General features: G+C 41.2%; 1 protein-coding gene across 4 annotated transcripts in view; it reads right to left on the bottom strand.

The window, feature by feature from the left end:
• Positions 1-22,023, bottom strand: part of CUNH10orf90 (chromosome unknown C10orf90 homolog) — a 100,525-nt gene that overhangs the window by 56,325 nt on the left and 22,177 nt on the right. For 2 of the 4 annotated variants that reach the window (XM_028772554.1, XM_028772553.1), the window contains one exon: positions 16,327-17,431. In XM_028772554.1, coding sequence (XP_028628387.1) covers positions 16,327-17,404 — 1,078 coding nt within the window. In that variant the 5' untranslated portion in view covers positions 17,405-17,431. Of the gene's footprint in view, positions 1-14,441; positions 14,445-16,326; positions 17,432-22,023 lie in introns of those variants that run through there. The other 2 variants (XM_028772556.1, XM_028772555.1) reach the window with 2 other exon arrangements.

The raw sequence follows: 22,023 nt of genomic DNA, 5'->3' as shown, positions 1-22,023 counted from the left end.
TCTTAAGTGCAGGCTGTGTCCAGAACCCACACAGTCTGCTTGGTATGAACAACCACAGGCTGAAGAGTTCACAGAAGAAGAGTCCCTTGGAGTGAGGATGGGGGTCTCCTCTGAAGGAAATTATCCTCATCCCAAGAATTTCAAATGAATATGAATTTATAATTGTGTATATGTGTGTGTGTTTGTATGTGTGTGTAATATGAACTGCAGACTTGTAGTCACACACATGTTAGATATTAATATTAACATATAGAATAGAAATGACCACCATGTTTAAGGTATATAAAATTAAAGGTATATAAAAGAGATTACAATTATGAATGAGGAACAAGACAAAAACAAAAACAGCCAGGTTGATCTCAAAAGAGTTAAAAGTCCTAGAAATAAAAAGTACATTGTGTGGGATTTTGAAACTCTTACAACTTCAGATTAATCTAAGAGCAAGATAGAGGAGTAAGATATAAAACTATAATTTCCCTAAACACAGAGTTAGAAGTAGTCAAAGTAAAAGACAGGGTAGAAGAAACAAGAATAGAAGACCACAGAAAGCACATCTGGAACCCAAAAAGAGGTAACAGAGGAAACAAGGGAGAAAACAAATGTCTGAGACTATCTCACAATAAATACAATACCATCAGGTCCATGAAATATATCGGAAACATCAACCAAGAAGATGCCTATATGTGTATGTGTGAAACATGAAATATAACACAGCACAGAGACAGTTTCAATGTATGTAGCCCGAGGTAAAGCCCAAAGGTATGATAGTTACAGTACAGATATCTTCTCCATGGCAACAGATGAAGCCAAACACAAGAAGAGTAAAGTCTTCATTTGCTGAGCAGAAATCACTGTCAGCACAGTGTGGTATACCTCACCAGATCTTTCAAATTTATGGACTATTCACATTCTAGGACCATTATCTTCCCTCAGACTCATGCCAATCTGAAATAGTTTAGCACCAAAGATCCCCACCAAAATGAACGCTTTCGGACGGTGAAAACAGATCTGATATGGGCGATGGAAAGGAACCAAAGACATAGCAAACAGGGAACAGGCAGACATTTCATAAAAGTAACAGTCAGACTATTAGCAACAGAAACAGAAGCTGGTAAACCTGATGCGCAAGACTCTGCTGTGGTTCTGCATTTCCGCCTCCTTACTTGAGGATGCTACATTGTTGCAAATTATGTGAAAATACGGGTTAGCCTTTGACTTTGTTACAGTCACAGGAGACAATTTCCATGTGGTCACTAAAATCATAAAAACTAAAGAGAAGTGCTTTCAACTAGCAGAGATAAAAAGCAAAATGAGAAAAAAATACCCATTCAATACATGGCCGTGAAGGAGATAAAAAGACAGAAGTGAGAAACCTAGAAAATTTATATAATGTGACAGATATAAATGGATACAAATCAATAATGAGGAAAACCATGAGTGGTCTCATCTTTCTGTTTAAACATTTGGGAATGGCACATAATGTTTTGAGAAACAAGTACTGGACTCAGTCTTATTCTCTCTATATCTCATCATAAAGACAATGAAAATAAAGTGATGCTTAACTAGGCAGAAATACTTTGAACATCAAGCATCATAGAAGCAAGTCATCTTTGGGAGATGGATTCTGAAATATTTACAAATGCATATGCAGACCTTTTGGGAAATGAAACCCAAGTCTAAACAGGAGATTCACCTATGTTTCACATACATGCTATGTACATAACCAAATGGAAATTTAAAGCAGCATTTTAAATAATTTTTCCCACGAAAAAATTCCATGGGAAAATACTTTCCTCTTGTGCTATATCAAGTGTTTAAATATAGTTAGGCTGTAGCACATTTTAGATTTTGGATTAGAGACGCTCAACCAAGTAGAAAACTGGCAAATAGAAAATATCAATAGAATAAAAATATGGATCTGAGGGGAAATAAAAATAGTATAGTGTTAAATGTCTCTGTACACTGATGCAAAGAAAAGGCAAAACATTATTATGAGAGATGAACCAAGAACATTACTGGAGACCCAACATACTGGGAATACTATGAACATCTTTATGTGAATCACACAAATGACTTGGATGAGATGGTAGATTCTCTCAAGACACAAATTCCCAAGAAAACGGTTTAAGAAGTAGAACTCCTGGTTAATGACAATGTATCCTGGCTAGTTTTTATGGCAACTTAACATAGGCTGGAGTCATTTGGAAAGAGAAAATTTCAACTGAGAAAATGTCCCAACCTGGTTTGCAAGGCAAGCCTGCTGTGCATTTTCTTGATTGATGATTGATATGGGAGGGATGAGATCACTGTGGGTGGTTTCACCCTTGGGCTGATGGTCTTCGGTGCTATAAGAAGGAAGACTGAGAAAGCCATGGCTATAACCAGGGTTCATCCATGGATTCTGCTTCAGTTTCTGCCTTGAATTTCTGCCCTGACTTCCTTGGATGATGGGCTTAAGCTGTAAGATGAAATAAATTCATCTTCCTCTCCAAGTTGCTTTGGGTCATAGTGTTTTATCACAGAAATAGAAACCTAGCTACGACAATGCAAGTGAAAAAAAAAATAAAACCTGTATTTGTAATGAAAACCTTCCCTCAAACTGATGTTCAGGCCAAGAAAGCTTCTCTGGTGAGCTCAGTCCAGTACTCTGAGCCAGAGGAGAGAATAGCTTCCAACGCATTTTCTAAAAGCTAGTGTTTCCATGATACCTAAGCAAACACACCAGTATCTCACAAAATATATCCCCAAATATTAGCAAATGAAATTTAGCAATATTATTTTTATGATGTAATATATCATAACCAAATAGCAATCCCAAGTTAGTATGAAAATCACTGCAGTTCCCCAGGTTCATAAAATAAAGAAGAAAACTCCTATTGTTATGCAAATGATGCTGTAAAAGAACTTGTCAATACTCAATACCCAGGCAAATCAAGAGTCTTCATCAAATTAGTAATAGGAATAAAAAATTACAGTGAATAAAAACCAAACATGGGACTTAGGTAGACATTTCTCCAAAAGTCTACAAATAATCAACAGGCACACATACATACAATATTCAACTATTAGAAAACCTTTAAAGAAGCATAAAGCAAAACCACAATGAGATATCTCTTCATACTAATTAGGATGGATATTTAGAGTAAACACAGAACAAGTATGAATGATGGCATACAGAAACAAGGACTTTTGTACTTTACAATAGGAATGCCAAGTAGTGCAGTTGCCATGGAAACAGTATGACAGTTCCTCAAAACTTACAAATAGAATTGACATGTAATTCAGCAATTTCACTTCTTGGTACATACCCCCAAACAGTGAAAGCAGTGAATCAAAATAACATTTGTACACTCATGTTCCTGGGAGGATTAATCAAAATAGACTAAAGGTAAACAGAATTCAAGTGTCCATCACCATATGGATAAAGGCAAGAGGCCATGTTCATGAAGGGAATGTTATTGTGCCTCAGCAAAGAAGGAGACCGACAAATGTTACACTATGGAGAAAACCTAAGGGTGTTGTGTGCAACTAAACTGATCCATTTCCAAAAGACAGATGAGGTATGAGTCCACTCACATAAAGTCCCCAGAGAAGTGAGTACAGAGACAGACAGTGGACTGTGCTCACCAGGGGATGGAGTGTCAGTTTTAATAGGGACAGAGTTTTGTTTATAAGATAGTAAGAGTTCTTTGGATGGGTGTGGGGAGAGCTGCCAAACATCATTAATTTACTTAATGCCATGGAACTGCTCACTTAAAAACTAGTAAAATATTTCACAATAAAGGTGAAATATAAAGTCTTTTATATCAACAGTCTTATATAGATGGAATCTACATTTTAAAACATTCTTATAACAGGGAATAAGACAAAGATGCTGTCTCAGTGCCTCTCTTTATATACTACTTGTGATGACGCCTTGTGCAATAAGTCATGAAAACCATGGCCATACATAGAGGATGGCCTTCCAGAGCCTTTCCCCATCTCTCATCTCCTATATTATTTTCAGAACCTATTCTGCAACATAAATTGTCTGACCATTAGAGAACTGGAACAAATAAATGTCTTGTTTAGGGCTGGACTCTCATGTATGACACTGTCAAAAAGAAAGTTTAAGAAACAAGAAGAAACTTGCCAGGTGGTTGTGGTGCATGCCTTTAATTCCAGCACTTGGGAGGCAGAGGCAGGTGGATTTCTGAGTTCAAGGCCAGCCTGGTCTACAGAATGAGTTCCAGGACAGCCAGGGCTACACAGAGAAACCCGGTCTTGAAAAAAACCAAAAAAAAAAAAACCCAAAACAAAACAAAAAAAAGAAACAAGAAACTCCTAATCCATATATACAACACTGCTGTATTTGATAAGACCTCTTAAGAGAACCTCAACATTAAAGATCATTTTATAGAAATCAATTATGTATGTGTTGAGAAATGAATTGTTTTAAACTCAGTGGCATTCATAATATGAAGAAAGGATCTATTTTATCCACACTGAAAATTATAAAATACTGGTGGAGGACATTAAGGGCAAATGTGAGGAAACAAGACTCTACATATTGGAAGACCACAGGTTTGTTTCCGTTTATATGGACATGAATATTGACCCCTGACCTGCAGGGGTGAGCGTGGTGGAACACTGACTATCAAAGATCACATGTTCCAGAGGTGACAGAAATATTTCATGTCCCTGTGTAATTGCTTTTAACTGTATCCAAAGTTCTGTGACCTTTTAAAAAATGTTTCAATTAATATGATTTTTCATTTTTAGGAGGATGTTTTAGCTTCTGAAATCAGTCTAGAAACTTTTATTTTCGTGTCCCTTGTTCATAATGTTAATTATCTATTTTATATGCTTTTAAATATAATGTTTACTTTATAAGCTTTTATCTTTTCCTTTATCAGGATACCTTCATAGACCTATACATAAAACATCTGTAGGTAAACAATGTCTAAAAACAGTGTATGAGTGAGTACAGAATTAGACTGGGGAGGTCTTGCTTAAAGTATAAAATGGATGTTAGACAGGGTCTAGCAGCACTTTGGCTGAATCCTGTAGTGGCTGGACCTCTCTATGACGCTGGGGCACACTAAGAATAGCTGAAAGGATACCCCATCTTTCCCATGCATAGATGGGAGCTTTTCTGACTCACACATAGTATTCATGTGGCATGAAATTCCTACAAGGAAACACCTGTATAAACCAGGGAAATCCTTGCATAAACAAGAATTCCAAACAGGAGTGGTACTGCCAGCCAGTTCTGAAATAACAGATTTCTCATCGATGGTCCCCACAGATAAGTGGCATACAGTGTGTAGGAAAAAAAGATTCCTGTACTACACCACACAGGAAATTCATCTGAAAGGATTACGGATTTAAATAAAGAGAAGAATATGGACTAGAGAAACCTTTCTAAGCCTGTTAGGAAAAGGTAAAAAGGTAAGTGATGGAGGCAACAAAAACTCTGAATGTGGAAAATTACCAGAAGCAGGCATGATGACTAAAGTCAAGATGGCATCTTGGGAGAAATCCTGGAACAGAAAAGGCATGTGAGTGAGTATTCTAGAAACCCGAGCCTCACTTGCCACTTAGCTAATACTATTGGTAAGACCAGCCTTGATGTTTCAGTTAATAATCTGTGATTAACTACAAGGGTCAACTTTACAACCTAGGGCAATGTCTGGAGACATTTTGGGGGTGTATCCCTTAGTGGGTCAGGGAGAAGTGCTGCTGGTATCTATGTGTGGAGACCCGGAAACTCCTAACACTGCTACATGACAGTAGCAAATACCCCATGTCTGGGTTGAGAAGCTGCTAGCCAAGTGGTGTGTGTGTGTGTGTGTGTGTGTGTGTGTGTGTGTGTGTGAGAGAGAGAGAGAGAGAGAGAGAGAGAGAGATGAGCCCAGGAGATACAAGCTCAGTCAAGGCTCCTTGGTAACTTCCCTTGCTCTCTTGTGATACTGTCCATCTGAAGTTACTTAAAAATCAGAAGCTTTAACAGCTATAGACTTTCATCATGAATGTCATTTCTGTCTTATTAAACTGTACAGAGAACATTATAATGGTGAAGCGTGATGTTTGAGGATGCTTAGTGAAGGTTGAGTTCACGTGGCAACACTACTGTGTCGAGAAAACTATACCCGTGAACATTATGATCATGTCTGTCTTCTCACCAAAGTCCTAGAAATCTTGCAAAGAAATTCCATGGCTCTTTTTAAGGATGTTTGTCAACACATTATTCTAAAAGTTTTAAAATAAAAGTAATCTATTTAACAATATGATTTTTGGTTTTCAAGGTGAAGTAAAATCATACAGTAGAAGGCTTTACAATAATCAGATGTTTAACAGGGAATCATGGACAACATAAGTGGACAATCCAGATGTATGATGTCATTTTTCGTTTAAAAAAAAAAAAGGAGAGGAGAGCAAAGGAAATATTATATAAGGAGAAAGAAAAGTTTAGTGCATGAATGAATTCACATAACCTATGGGAGGACTTACTGGGTAGTATGGTTAATGTTGATTTTCATGTTTCTATTTTTACTTCAATTTTAATCTTTATATTGCATGGTTTACTTTTTCAATAAAGAAATAAAATAGTAAAATAAGAAAAGTGAGGGGCTGATTCATTTAAATTTTTTTCTAAGCAACCTTTACACAGAATATTCAACCTAGAAGAAACCATAGCCACCAAAGAGCCACAACCCAACCAAGTTTTAAAGATGAGGAAAGTGGGCTTAGACACAGCATGTCACATCCTCATGATCTTCCTCCCACACTAACCTCCCAAATGCACTGCATTATGACACTCCATGCATTTGGCGGGCCACTCCTCCAAATTCTATGGCTGGTGTCAGCTGCTCTGCCACTCACAACTCTGTGGGCTATAGTTTCTGCACTGAAGTGTTTCACTTAGACTTACATGCAAAAGAGCATTTGTGCTGACCCAGGAGTGCTAGAGAAAACTCACATGCTTACTGTCTTCATAGGCCATCTGAACAAAAACATCTAAGCATGGTTTATCCAAGCAAAAATGCTCAAGTTTCTATCCTCATCTTCTGAACATTCCAGAGCCAGATCCCACTTCATTTAACTGCCAGTTTGCTCCTTGGAGTAAAGAACAATATAATCTCCATCTTGTCCAACTCACGTATTTATATATGCAAGAGATAGGACAGAGCCAGGAGGAGTATGTTTTGTGCAAAAAGCTGTCATTATGAGTTTCTACATATTTGTATGAGCTGGACTTCAAAGCTGGAGTTTTAGCAACTTTTGAAATTTTGTTGTGGCACAATCTAAGGCTCTGAGAAACCCCGAGTTGCTCAGAAGATTCACAGCTCTTAGAAGCAACGAGTACTGAGGGTTGGTTTTTTATTTTTTCCCTCATTGGATCCATATGAATGTCATAGAATGATGACTATACACTTCAGGAAGATTTTTGAGCACACCAAGGAGCATAGGAAAGCTGGGTTTGATAGTACATCTGTGATTCTAACACTGGAGAGACAGAGGCCAGAAGCATCAGCAAGTTCTAGGACATCAAGGAATATATAATGAGGTTCTGTATCAAGAAAACCAAAATCAGCCAGCCAGCCAGTCAACAAACCAAATGATAAATCCAGGTCAATGGGGGAGATCCGAGAATAAGGTCCATGCATGCAAATCTTACAACTCATAGAGAAAATGGTTACAAAAAAAATTAATTTTGGTAGCTTTGGTGTTCAATTTCTGATTCCATGGACAACCTCGTAGAAGCTAATATATAAGGCTCCTCCTGTGGTTATGATTGGGGACATTTCCACAGGTCATATGTCACAACAATCAGAATAGGCAGGTAGGCATTTCAAGGGAAAGAGTCTAAACCTAATTGTGGTAACACTGCAAAAAGAGATATTACTACTACACATACCTGTCCTCCAGGACACCTCAACCCTGAAGAGCCTGTGATAGACCCTAAGAATCAAGATACATAGAAGAGATAAACCCATCTCCTCAAATATCTCAAACAAGACAGCACTAGTTTGGAGGCCTTGATTCTTGAATAGTGTTGGGGGTGATGATGTGATGTCCTTCCTGAGTAAGAACAATTCTCTATACTCTCCAAAACAGGCTCATATTATGCACTCCAGTGTCCCAGCTGTGAAGCAAGGTCATTACTGACACAGATGCCGTCCCCAGGCTGTGCTCTACTGGGTAACAAAGTATTTGATAACAATGTGAGAAGCATTTCCACATTTGACAGCAAACTCTTCTGAAATCAGAGTTTAAAAAGGATTCGAGTCTGTTCTATCATCTTCACTTGTCTTCTGCTCTCCAGAGTTGGTGGGCCACACCAGAGAGAGTCACATCTCATCCAAAGGTCTCAGATTTCCCCTAAGATTATTGGGGATGGAGAAAAGCTTGACCAAGACACAAGACTAAAATATATATATATGATCCTATTTCTCACATTTTTTATTTTCCACTTTCCAGGTCATCTGTACCCAAAACACTCTTCTTTGCATAACTCATCACAGTATCACTTTGTCCTTCTAGGACTGTGTTTAATCCTATTTCTAGCAAACAGCTCAGACCACACCGAAGACTAATAATAACTATAGAGCGGTATTGAGTCCCACTGCGAATTCACGTGGTAGCTTGATACACATGAATCGCCTATGAACAATGTGGTAAATAACTAGCTGAATGGACTGAAATGCAGTGAGTCTTCTATCAACACCCCATGGAGCCTCTGCTAGTGATCCTCATGCTATCTATGACTCATTCATGTCTAGACAGCTGCTCTATGTTTCTCTAATTTAAAAATTCAGACCATTATCTGGTCAGCCTTCAGTCCTTGAATCCGTCTTTCTTTACCAATCTCTGACAAACCTGAGCAAATGAAGCGTTAGTAATGACTTTCTCACTGACATTGTAGAGACATAGCCCATTCATATAATGAAAGGCATGACTCATAAAACAAAGAAAGTGGGGGAGAAATGGCTCTTGATTTCTAGAGCTGACTTAGGTGATGAAAAGGGGCAAATTCGGGACCTTAGAGATGGAGAAGTATATTTATTATCCTGGAAGGGATGACGCCACCTCATTCAGACTTATCAGTAATAACACACAAAACAATTTAAAACTTTCCATATCTTTGTGAAAACCGTCTACATCTTTGTGCAGCACTGCTCAAATGTTCCCTCTTCAACATTCATTTAGCTATCTGAAACTTGTCTCATGATAGCATTTGACTTTTCTGACTTCTCAGGGGAAACACAGTTTAGAGAACCTCACTCCCCCATTTTCAAACCAATTAGGGATTCTGTAGTTTTCACGACTGACCTCTTGGTGGTGAATCTTACATGGATCCCTCCCTTCCTTGGTTAGAGAATGTTAGGTCTCGGTGTGAGGAGTGGTTGTGCAAGGAAGAAGACACAGGGCACTCAAGTGGCCCTGATGTCACAGCAGTTGCTTTGTTGGTTCATCAGAGTATATTTGACCTTCTCGTAGCAACCAGACCCTGAATATCCACTCTAAGCCCCATGGTGCTCTGCAGGGTTGAGACAGTGATTTACAGGGTTCCTACCTCTTCAGAGTGTCATTTTAAAGGCTGCAACCTACACACCTGAGTTTTGTTTCAGAACAGTCCAATCATAGAACAGCAGAGTGCCTGGAACCAGGACCAACATTAATTGGGGAGGAAATGAGAACAGAATGTCCAGATGGAATTCTGGTATGGAGGTACCAGAAGGTGCTAGAGCTTAGCAGGTGCCTCAATCATTAGTGACGATGGTGACTGGCACACAGTGACAGACTTTGTTGCTGACAATAAAAGGGGAATCTGGGCTAGTGGCCATGATGAACAGTTTAGGAAATAGGAAAAGAGCAAGAGGCAATTTGTCAGGCTTTGGTCAGATGATATGAGGCACCCCTAGAGTCAATGGTGTGAAGGGGTAAAGGACAAGAATACACCTCCTTCTGTTTGGGCATCATTCCATCTGATACTGAGAATTACCCTGATAATTTTTCTGACAGCTGCAATGACAGAAAACCCCCTCCCTCAATGAAAGAATTCAAGTGACCATCTGGTCGACCTCTTCTACTGAACTGATAAGGTTCTTGCTGACAAGTGACCTAAGATTCTAAAAAGATTAGCCCTGAGCATGGGTGACACACTTTATCTAAAGGTCTAGGTAACAGATATTTCAGTTTGTGGGCTGCACAATTTCTTTTCCAACTCTCAAGCTCTGTCACTATTATAGAAGTAGCCAGGGAACGTTACATAAATGAACATCAATGGTTGTGGGATTGGGCTGAATCACTGTTTGTTGACACCTGCTCTCTTCAAACTGTTGAGATGTAGTTCCAGTTTCTTTGTGTATTCATATGCACACTAAAACACCCCCCTGACTCATGTCATACTTAATAAAACAAACAAAAACCCACTTTCCCCAATTTTTCTTGCTTCAGAAAAGATAAGAAAATACAACTATAAGACTGCTTACTTGGTCATGACCATGTATCCACTTATCAGCTGGACAAATTATGGCTATAGTGTTACTTTTTATCTCATTGCAAAGTACTCAAACAGGAGCAACCTCAGGAAATCCAGAGGGATATACACAATGCTGGACAGCCCAGTCCCTACAGCTGACCATCCATCTGGTCCATTGGTGAGTCCTGCTAGCTTACCTTTAAAACACACCTCTGCTGAGTATGTTTTTGTTGTTTGTGTATACAGTTTCAGAGCTGACCACTTTGTCCTGAATAACCAAAAGGAGGGCTTATCTTTTGCAGAGACTAGATTTCCCTTGCTCAGCAATCATCAGTTTCTTGTATTCCCTAGTCCAGGGGTGTGACTCTGTAAGATTTGAGACTTTTCTCCTCCTTGTTAACATGTCCAGTGATATTGATATAGTGTGTGTGTGTATGTGTGTGTGTAACAGTAATACTCATAGAAGAATAGGTTATCAATTTGAGAGTGAATGGTGAGGTATGGAAGGAGTTGGAAGAACAGACCTTGGAAATGGCTGAGGAAAAAGAAGGGGAAAGTGAAGTAATTATTTTTGATTACTTCAATATTTTAGTTGTTACTTACAAAGTATTAATAATATTTTAATCATCAGTACTCTAAATTTTTTATTTAAAATGTATTTAAAAAGGCTTTTAAAAAACATGGCTCTGCGTCTAAACACTTTGCAACATCTTCACCACTGTCCCCAGTCCAAGTCTATTCTCACAATTGCCCAGTGTGCTCCTGAGTGAGTGAGCAGAGGCTAACTAGGAAAATAGTTCACTGCTATCTTTACATGGGTGAGAAGATGACGGTCTATAACCCACCTGCAGTCTTGTCCTAGGTAGAACTCAGGAAGACTCCTAACTCATTTCTGGGAATGATAAGAGGAGAAGTGGAAAGTGGCAGGTTGGTCAGCTCTTATATGCACTCTATGGGACCCTCTGGGGAGATACCCCTCATTAGTCCACCTTAGAGAACTAACCAGCAAGCAAGAGCTTCTCATTCAAGGTCATATCTACTCCTTGGGATACAAAGGCCCAGCCTTTTTGCTCCAGCTCAGAGCAATACTGAAGAGCCATTCCCAATCCTGAGGTGGCTGTGACCTTTGTTTTATCTGTACACAAGAATACCTTTCCTATCTTTTCATCACTTCATCTTTCTTCAATCCATAGTGATTCTCACAAACATGCCTTAGGATATAGATTGTCCATTGATCTCCAACACAGAGTCTTAGTTCTAAGAACACAAGAAGCAATACTGGCAAGTAGTTCTAGATCAAAGGTCACAAATTATAGGCAGGCTAAGTCCGTCATATCACTTGCCTTTGTACATAAAGCTTTAGTGGCAACAGCCGTATAAGCCTATGCATCACAATGCTTTCCCACCAAAACAGTAGAGCTGAGTAAATGCCATACAATGCATGTGGCCTTCAAAGATAAGCACATTTTCCTTTGTTAGAGGACAGGAGAGAGGAGAGGATGAGAGGAGGAGAATAAATGAAATGGGAAGAGAGTGTAGATGTGGGAAGAAGAGAAGGAAGGAGACAAGAGGGAGATAGAGGAGGAGAAAAAGAAGAGGAGGAGTACAGGTTAGTGAAGGGAAAAGAAGAAGGAAGGGGAGGGGAAAAGAAAGAACAAAAGATTGTTTCATTTAATTCTAGATTATTGGGGGTGAGGATACATTTGCAAAATAACATTTCTTCCCATGCTGTCTAAGCTCTGTAAAAATAAGTCCTCTATGGTGAGAAAGCTGAATTCAGAAGGCATCTTCTCTTCAGGTAAGTCTGATGTCTAAATGAAATAAAGCTATATCATTATGTACATCCCATATCTAGAAATATAAGCAGATTTGGTATCCATGCAGTGGCTTGGCAGGGGCTATTTCCTTCCAGCCACTCAGACTAATGCTTTTAGAGCAGTGGTTCTCAACCTTGCTAATGCTACAACCCTTTAATACAGTTCCTCATGTTGTGGAGACCCCCAACCATAAAATTATTTTGTTGCTACTTCATAACTGTAATTTTGCTATTGTTAGAAATCGCAATATAAATATTTGATATGCAGGATATCTGATGTGCATTCTCCAAAGGTTGAGAACCAAGGCTTTAGAGCATGTACACTGGCCATGGCCCTACCACAGAGCAGGGCACCATAGTCCTTAGTCTTCTCTCCAATAGCATCTAACACAGTATCTTGCTTTGTATCTACATGGATGTCTCAGGGAGGAAAAGAGCTTCAGAGATGGATCACAGATACAAAATGAACTAAGCAACAGTTAATGTATCAGAATCAATAATGAATCAATCACACAAACTGAGGTCAGAATCATTTAGATTAATATTAGAAGACTTCTTTTTAAAATATGTATGTGAGTACACTGTAGCTGTCTTCAGACACCAGCAGAGGGCAACAGATCCCATTTCAAATGGTTGTAAGCCACCATGTGGTTGCTGGGAATTGAACTCAGGACCTCTGGAAGAACAGTCAGTACTCTTAACCGCTGAGCCTTCTCTCCAGCCCCTAGATTAATATTAAAAATCCCACACAGTGGCACAGAGACCCAGATTTGGGTTAGGGAAGGAGCTCCGAGCTGATGAGCTTTAACTAAATTAATAAGTAAACTTATTACAGTTTATCAGAAATCCATTTGTAGCCCACTGTGCCACCACCCCAGGAGATGCTCCTGAGCCATCTTTAAATACCACTTTCTATGGTGACAGTGGGGACAGACCCACTACTGGTTACCACAACACCCTGACTACTCTGCCCAGTGTTATCACTGGCAAGGAGGCAACAGGAGCCACAGACACAGCTGTAGCACTTAATGGATACATAGACTTAGGTACGTCATTTTATCTTTAAGCCTTGTTTGTCTTGTCTACAAGATAGCCATAACTGATACTTTCCCTACAGAACTGTTTAGATGATTTAAAATAATGGCTATAAGCCAGGATCTGGCATTGGGGATTTTAACAACAAACATACCATTATTATTCCTCATGCTGATGATGAGCACAGGGTAGTAACAGCGATGAAAGCTTCCCTCACAACAAAGGCAGAGTTTTGTATGATGTTTCCCTCTACTGTACCCACAGGATGCTCACTAACAGTAAAGACAAAGCATCAAGGAGCAAGAAGGTAGGCAGAAAGAGAATCAACTCTTAACCTCAGTCCCAAAGGAGAAGCGAGTACCCACACATTTTGCTGGAAAGTTTTCTCTCAGGGGATAGAACCTACCAGTTTTTCATGATGTAGCTACATGTATCTCATCTCCCCACCACCACCTTAGGAGTCTTCCCAGGTACTTATCTTCGAGGCTTACTCAGTAATACCATCTAGAGAACTTTCTATCCAATGATCTAGTGACTATAGCTAAAATTGTCTTGACTCTATCTATAGACTCTCCCATGCAGCACCTACAAAGGCAGCTGAGTGTCAGCAAAGTGAGGCCAGAGGGGATCCTGCTTGGGTAGGGTTCAGATAAAAGGAATAGCTTCAGACAGTAAGAAGGATGAAGCCCATTAAGTGTATGTAGCCACAGGAAGCTATCGAGAATGCCTTGATACAACGTCAGTTGCTGAAAGGTAATGCATGGGTCCTCCAAGTCTTAATGAGCATGGCCATGGTCTGAGAGTACTTGTGTTAAGGTTAAAAGGCTCTGTGAGGGTGGGTGGCAGATGAGCTTGCAAATGCTCCCTGCGATAATGACACACCCTGTACCAGAATAGACTGTGATCATTAGAGCTAGTCAATGATGATTATAAACTTCAGGCAAGAATTCTGTGGCATGGAGAGAGATGTTTCCTCATTATCCAATAAGAAACGGAGCCCACTGAAAATTAGTGTAGACATACATGAGTGAGAGTGTACGCAAACAAGGTAGGTGTGTATGTGTGTGTGCACATATATGCATTCATGCACACTAGAGGCACATGTCCCAAACAATAAATTACCCCCTATTCTAATGAAGCACAGCTTTCTAAAAGACATAGGGCTCTCTTCTGTCCTTTGGGCCTTAGGGTTAGGAATTATTTCTTTGCATGTCTCCTCAATCCTTAATGTTTTCTGTGGTGTTGGATATTAGGATAGAAACTGCCGAGGTTCACATGATACTTCTTCTCTTCAAAAATTCCATCTGGGGCTCATAGAGAATAGGAACTAAACCTAAGCTTGAAGACGACATTCAAGAATACTAATTACTGAGTGAAGCATAAGTGCTTGGAGTGGCTACGTCACTGTCCACATTCACTGAGCTAGAAAATAGAAACGTGATGCTCAGGGTTCTTTGAGCCTCTGTGGCTTTCTTCAAATGATAGGATTCAGTCCTGTGATTTAGAGTCAGGCTCTAAATACATTTACAGTCTCTATAATGCATTACTATTCCGAGGGATGTCAGCTCCACAGGAGGCAGAACTAACCTCCACTAACCTGCCTAGGAACAGCCAGCCTCTTTTCAAAGCCGCAGGGAAGCCACTCTGCCCTGAGACGTGTTTGTGATCTGGATCTGGTTATTTTTAAAGAGCCTTTGGTGAGATTTTAAAAAAATTTCCAAGTGATTATTCTATATCGTGAAACAAAGCATCTAGTCACACTCACCATAGAGTGCAGTCGCTCTATTTCTGGACTCATCATCAATAAGGAGGATGAAGCGTTCAGCTTGAGTATTTGTCTTAAATACAAAAGTGGCGTTTATCTTTGGAACACAGAACGACTGCTTGCATTTTCTTGCATGCAATGAGTCTGTTGATGCAGGCATTTCAATAGTTTAATCAATCCAAAAGCTATATTGAATTGACGTTAAAGATCTCTGAACATTCAATATATCTACACTTGTTAAAATTAATTACATCATTTAACACTTCCACATGCATTATAGTTTTTAAGTGTTTTACAGTCATTTTTATTAATTAATAAATGCTAAATGGATAAGAAATTCATGCTATCAAATTATCATGCATATGCTGCATTTTCAGTTTTACTATTATTTCTTTCAAATATTTTCCCCAAGTGGAAAGTCCATGACTCATAAACCAGTCATTCTCACAGAAAGTATAACTGAAACAGAGACAGAGAAATCTGGGCTGCTTCCCTCCCTCCAAGACAGACTTGTTTCCTCTCCTGAAAGCCAAAGGGTCTCAGGGAAGCTCACCTGGGAAATTCTGTCTGGCCTTGAAATAGCAGAAATAGCAAAAAAAAAAAAAAAGGCCAGCCAGGATGCTCCAGACACAACCCAGGACACATGATTCCTTTTGCTGCTGATTGGTAAGGAACATTCCAACTTTCCCATTAGAAAACATGTTGTACTTAACTACACACACACACACACACACACACACACACACACACACACTATTATACAACTCCGGTGTAGTTTTTAAATGTTGATGCTAATGCATTTATCAATCATAGGATTAAAAAGTAAAACCCTCAGAATTCTAGAACTCTCACTATTCAGTTGTTGGACCCCTGTAGAGTTAAAAACAAAATCTGACTGTGGGTGATGTTTTATTCTACTTACCCTATTTTGGAATGTGATGTGAGCATGCTCTATTTCAGCTGCTCTGGAAGCCACTGCTTGCTATGAGTTGCCTTGTATGGCCTGGCACTATTGTTGGGATAAGGATCTTGAGAGAAGACTTCTTGCTATCTACAAATGTATCATCTGAGAACATCTGTCTAATCAGATGTCAGGGCTAACTTATGAGCTGCTGACTTGGGGCAATGACCAAATGCTCAGTGATCAATCTACTGAGATGAGTTGTGCGGAAGAAATTCAATAGCACTCCCTTAGCTGGACACTGATATTGGGTACCCTCCTGCAGGTGGACATCTACTCACCAGCCCTGTAACTCCAGCCAGGAATATGGATTGAGAGTTGGTTGGCATGGCTGCTACTGGTACATGTTGCATGGTCCTCTTTCTCCTTTCGTACTGGGACCTGGTTCCTTCCCATATCTCCAAATTCGACATTTTCCAGTGGAGGAGAGCCAGTCCGAGGGCATGGGCCACTTCCCAAATGTACTGGCACCAATGCTGGGCTCTCCTTCCAGTGACCTTCTTGTGGCTGGCCCCATTGTGAGTCCTGCTTTCCCTGGAGTTCCTGTGATAGAGCTCTGTTGATTGGCTCTCCATTAGCTGGGCTGTCTACTCCATCTGCTGTTAACTGGTGGGAACTACAGCGAAGGCTGAGAGACAGGACAGACCTGTGCATTTTGGGGCTAGCAATTTGAGGTTGCTCAAGGGGGACAGAAAGAGACTTGTCCAAATAGTAAATGGCATTGGGACAGTGCTGAGACACCCGGAGGTGGACACAAGAACTGAACACCACTGGGACTTTTTTTGATGGTGAATTGTCTGAAGAAAAACTGTCCTCATTGTCATCCATTTGGGTGACCCAGTAGTCCTGCCTTGCACACAGCCTTGAGTGAGCCTGGGAAACCTTCAGTCCCTCTGCGGAGCCATTGCTGGGGAACTCTGTACAGGTGAACGGTCTATTATGCTGACATAGATGAGCACCACTAGCCAGAACTGGGGGGCTTTGGAACAGAGCATCCTTGGCCTCACAATTGGGACATTGTGGGTCCCTAAAAGTGTCCCATACCATGTTGCTGGCTGGAGGGCCCACACGTCGGGCAGTAATGGTGATAGATGAGAACCCACTGTGGGGGACTTTGCCTAGATTATCCCGCGTAGACAGTGGTTCTGTCTCTAGTCTTTGTTCATCCGATGGAGTCAAAATTCCTAATTTGTCTGGAGATAGAGCAAATGGCCTGTGCGTGCTCACTCCACCGTGCCTGGGCAAAGCTGGCTTTGTGGGATGCAGCTGAGGCTGAGCAATCGCTTGTGGCAACACAGCTCCATTTTCCACTGATTTCTTTCCATCAATCAGCCGGGAAATGACAACAGGTGGTATCATTCTTGTGTTCTGTGATGCCAATGTCTCCTAGAAAGTAGAAAAAAAATCTCAATTATTCCAGCAGTTCATAAGAATACAGGTAGTGAACTCTTACAGGTCGTGGGGATGCTGGAGAAGGAACACTTGAGTTTCTCATTAAGGCCTTTAAGACACTCTTGATTCCAAACCTGAGCATTCTGGAGGGATAGAGACCTAGGTATGCTTGTGAGCGAGTGATGTTCTAGACACCTTAGGAAAATCAAATGGCCAAATTCAGTTTCCCAGACTAGTCAATCAGCTGGCTTCTCTTACCAGAATGGCATATACCAAGATGGATGTATACCAGTATACAGAGTATAGCTGTAGCTCACTGCTACTCTGTGGGAAGCATTTGTCCACATTTTAAATGATCAAGGAATTCCATACTTCCTAATTAGCACTCCTTATGTAAATGACTACTGTGTAGAATAAGACACTATGCTTCTTTTCTCTTTTACTTTTTTTGTACCATGTCTAGCCAGATTAAGAACAAAAAGGAGAATCCCACTCTTCCCCCTCTCTTCTTGTGTTTTTATGTATGTGTGTTGAGTGCTGCAGAAGGCTGATTCCAGCCCAGCACTTAGTGTGACCACAGCCCAGCACTTAGTATGACAGAGCCCTCTGGAGCTTGTGTACAACATCCCACAGGCTCTGAAATAATGATTTTTTAAAAAATCATTAAAAACAAACAAACAAACAAACAAACCACAGCCTTGGAAGCCAAAAGGCATCGCTAGGATACACACGCATTCAAGAGCAGATATCAAACCCTAGCGTATCTGAGAATCACCCTGAACACTGAGCACAGCTTCCCCATCAGATCTGGAATCCTGAGAGTAGAGTACTAAGGACTTTAGCCCACATGCACGCACTAGTGACCCTGATGGAGGTGATTTGGGAGCGTGAACAGAGTCACAACTGGTCTGCTGCCATTTCAAGAAAAAGCATTTATAAGGGGTAGGCCCAGGTACCATGAAAGAAAGCCTGGGCTTTGCCTTTCCCAAGATGTAAGAGAACAAGGGTAGGATCTGAGTTTCCTTTATGGTAGTTTTAATATTCATTTGTTAAATAACTAAGTGTTCTCCTCTATCTGAGCACGTGACTCTGCATACAACCCTGTGATGACACAAGCTAGAGTCATTTGGGGAAAGGGACTCTCGATTGAAAAAAAAAATGCCTCCTTAAGACTGGCCTATAGGAAGCCGGGCGGTGGTGGTGCACGCCTTTAATCCCAGCACTCGGGAGGCAGAGGCAGGCGGATTTCTGAGTTCGAGGCCAGCCTGGTCTACAGAGTGAGTTCCAGGACAGCCCGGGCTATACAGAGAAACCCTGTCTCGAAAAACCAAAAAAAAAAAAAAAAAAAAAACCAAGACTGGCCTATAGGCAAGTCTGTAGTACCTACTTTCTTGATTGATGATTGATATGGGAGAACCTAGCCCACTGTGGTAGATGCAATCCCTGGGCTGGTATTCCTGGGTGCAACTAGAAAACAGGCTGAGCACAACATGAGGAGCAAGCCAGTAAACAGCACCCTATGTAGACCAGCTTGGCCTTGAACTCAAGAGATCTGTCTACCTCTGCTATCCAGATGTTGGGATTAAATGCATGTGCAACCATGCCCGGCTCCCTCAGTTTCTATGCCTTTATTTACTTTTTAAAGTTATGTGAGAAATCACAAATTTCAAAAAATAACCAGAGATGGGGGTGGAGAATGGGGAGTCCGTTTTAAACCTCCTTCAGTGTTTAAAAACAAAAAGAGTTTTCAACTCTTGGACAAGGACAACACTTCGAGCATCTCTTCCAGCCATGCTGACATCTTCCAATTCAAGGTCATTCTGCAGTTCAAGGTCAACCTGGTTGAGTCTCCAGCTGCGAGGAGATGCCTCCCTAGCACCTCTGATGCTACAGTGCAGCACAATAATTACCTGTAGTTTGAAAGACCCAAATGCCCATGCCTCCATCTTAAGACAGATCGGTAGAAGCTAGGGGGCTGGAGACAGGTTAGAAGGAGTCGGTGCTTTTATAGCATGTTTCCAGCAGGCTTCCCGTCTCTGTAGTCTCTGTAGCATTCTCCCTACTCCACTCTTCTCCCTGTAGCACTCCCATGGCTACGATTTGCATACAAGAAAATGACAGTGCACCTGGAGCCCATTTGACAGTACACAGTCCCTCCCATCCTAGTTAAATTTAGTTCTGATAATAATTGTTCCTGTGCACCCCACGATGGGTGTAATCATACCCAGTGGGAATTCCTTTGACATTGATCTTTGGCGGAAAAAAATAAAACCCAACTTGGAACCTGCAGTGTTGCTCTTACTCTGCAAGGCAGTGTTTCCTCAAACTTGGGCCAGTGACAACCCGCGCTTAAAAATCTCACAGGGTGGGGGTAGATATCTGAACACCTTAATCTCCAGGCTTAAATTGAATTAGGACCTGTTGGGATGAGGGCTAGAATCTGTATTTGTAACCAACTCCTTGGTGGCCCTTAAGGGTACATAGACATAGAGGAAAGAGGGTGAACTGACCTACATGACTTGGAACCCATCCTGAGGCATGGTTTGCAGAGGCCCCAGACCTCAGAGAAGCCTTGATTTGCATGGCTATATATAATCTGAGAAAAAGATTGAAATGGAGCCTGTTAAAAGATAACCTTCCTGGTACTGGAATCACCAATGTCAAAGGGCCCCCAATCTTGGGGGCTCAGAATCCTGTGAGAGTCTGGGCCTCAGAATCAGCATGACTGTATTGTTAGGAATAAAAAGCTGCCAGTTCTGCTTGGAACTCACACAGAAAGGACTCTGATACTGGCAGTGACAGTCTGGTTCCCCCAGGCAAAGCTCAGGGACATATTTGCTGAGGGCTTCCTTGGGGGCACAGACCTCGGGCATCATCCCAATAGGTCCTGGAGGCCCAGGGGAGCCTGGATAGAGTCAGCTGCCATTTCACTACCTGAGGCCTGCAAAGTGTGACTGTGATTTCTGACTCCATCAAAAGGAAGAGGAGAGGGTGCTAATGAGATGTGTGAATCTGAACTGATTTCTCAAGCTCTTGTTATTCAGGGTGACACTGTTCCTGGCTGAATCAACACTGCCAGCCGCCGGTCAGAACCATGCCCAGGAAAAACTGTCTCATTCTCTTCTTCACAGGCAAGGTATGAAGAACAAAGAGAGATGCCAGTGTGAAGGTGTCTCTCGAAGTGAGCCTTGTTTTAGTTTCATTTCTGTTGCTGTGATTAAAAATACCCTGACAAAAGTAACAGGAAGGAAGGAAGGAGGGAAGGAGGGAAAGAGGGAAAGAAGGAAGGAGGGAAGGAAGGAAGGAAGGAAGGAGGGAAGGAGGGAAGGAAGGAAGGAAGAAAGGAAGGAAGGAAGGAGGGAAGGAGGGAAGGAGGGAAGGAGGGAAGGAGGGAAGGAGGGAAATAGGGAAGGAAGGAAGGAGGGAAGGAGGGAAAGAGAGAAGGAAGGAAGGAAGGAAGGAAGGAAGGAGGGAAGGAGGGAAGGAGGGAAAGAGGGAAGGAAGGAAGGAAGGAAGGAGGGAGGAAAGGAGGGAGGGAGGGAGGGAGGGAAGGAGGGAAGGAGGGAAGGAAGGAAGGAAGGAAGGAAGGAAGGAAGGAAGGAAGGAAGGAAGGAAGGAAGGGTAGGTAGGTATATTTCACTCACAGTTCAAGGTATAGTCCATCATGGAAGGAAAGTCAGAGCAGCAGCAGCAGCAGCTAAAAGAAGCTCATCACACTGTGTCCACAACAAAAAGGCCCCGGATTTCACCAGTGAAATAGTGCAACTCACAATTAAGATAAGTCACACAACAGCTAACTTCAAAGAAACCCCCACAGGTTTCTCCCAGGTGAATCATCTCCCAGGTGATTCTAGATTTTGTCAAGTCAAAAGTGAACATTAATTATTACAAGCATTTGTGTATATTACATTTCCTATGACTCAGCAGAGGTTAGTAGATAACTGACATGATCAGAGCAACAGAAGCATCTCACTGAACTTGCCTATAACTGCTTTTTGGTGTTGTCTATAACATTACAGTTACAGGCAGACCATATGCTTAGTGATTCAGGTGACAAATATTTATTGAACATCTATCTACATACCAGGTGCATATTGAATATTATAAACCCCTGTGGTCTGCTGGAATTAACTGCCTAGAGACAGTATCCAAATGATCAGAACAATTGTTAGATTGGGGGTCGACAAAAGATCCCCAAAATAAAATTAGGGAAATTACAAAGGAAACCAGAGACTTTTCACCCTTTAACATATATTCCAATATTCCTGTAAGGCAAGTTTTATTTATCAAATCTAGTTTTTTTCACTGAGACCAATAGATAAATATAATATTCACCTAGAGCTGGGGCGATGGCTTGGTTGGTAAAGTGCTTCTGCACAAGCATGGCAAGCTGAATTTGGATCCCTAACACCCACATAAAAAGCAGGACACAACAGGATGTGCCTATAACCACAGGGCTAGGGAGGCAGGATCAAGATGACCATGTCTCCAAAAATGAGGCTAAAACCAATCAACAAAGACACTGATGTCAACTTCTGGCCTCTACATGCACAGGTGAATACAGCTACACACACGCACACGCACAC

Source organism: Grammomys surdaster, unplaced genomic scaffold (genome assembly GCF_004785775.1).
Source record: "Grammomys surdaster isolate TR1022 unplaced genomic scaffold, NIH_TR_1.0 214, whole genome shotgun sequence".
NCBI classification, from domain to species: domain Eukaryota; kingdom Metazoa; phylum Chordata; class Mammalia; order Rodentia; family Muridae; genus Grammomys; species Grammomys surdaster.
Note: the sequence above shows the minus strand (reverse complement) of the source record. Positions and strands in the feature narration are given on the sequence as shown.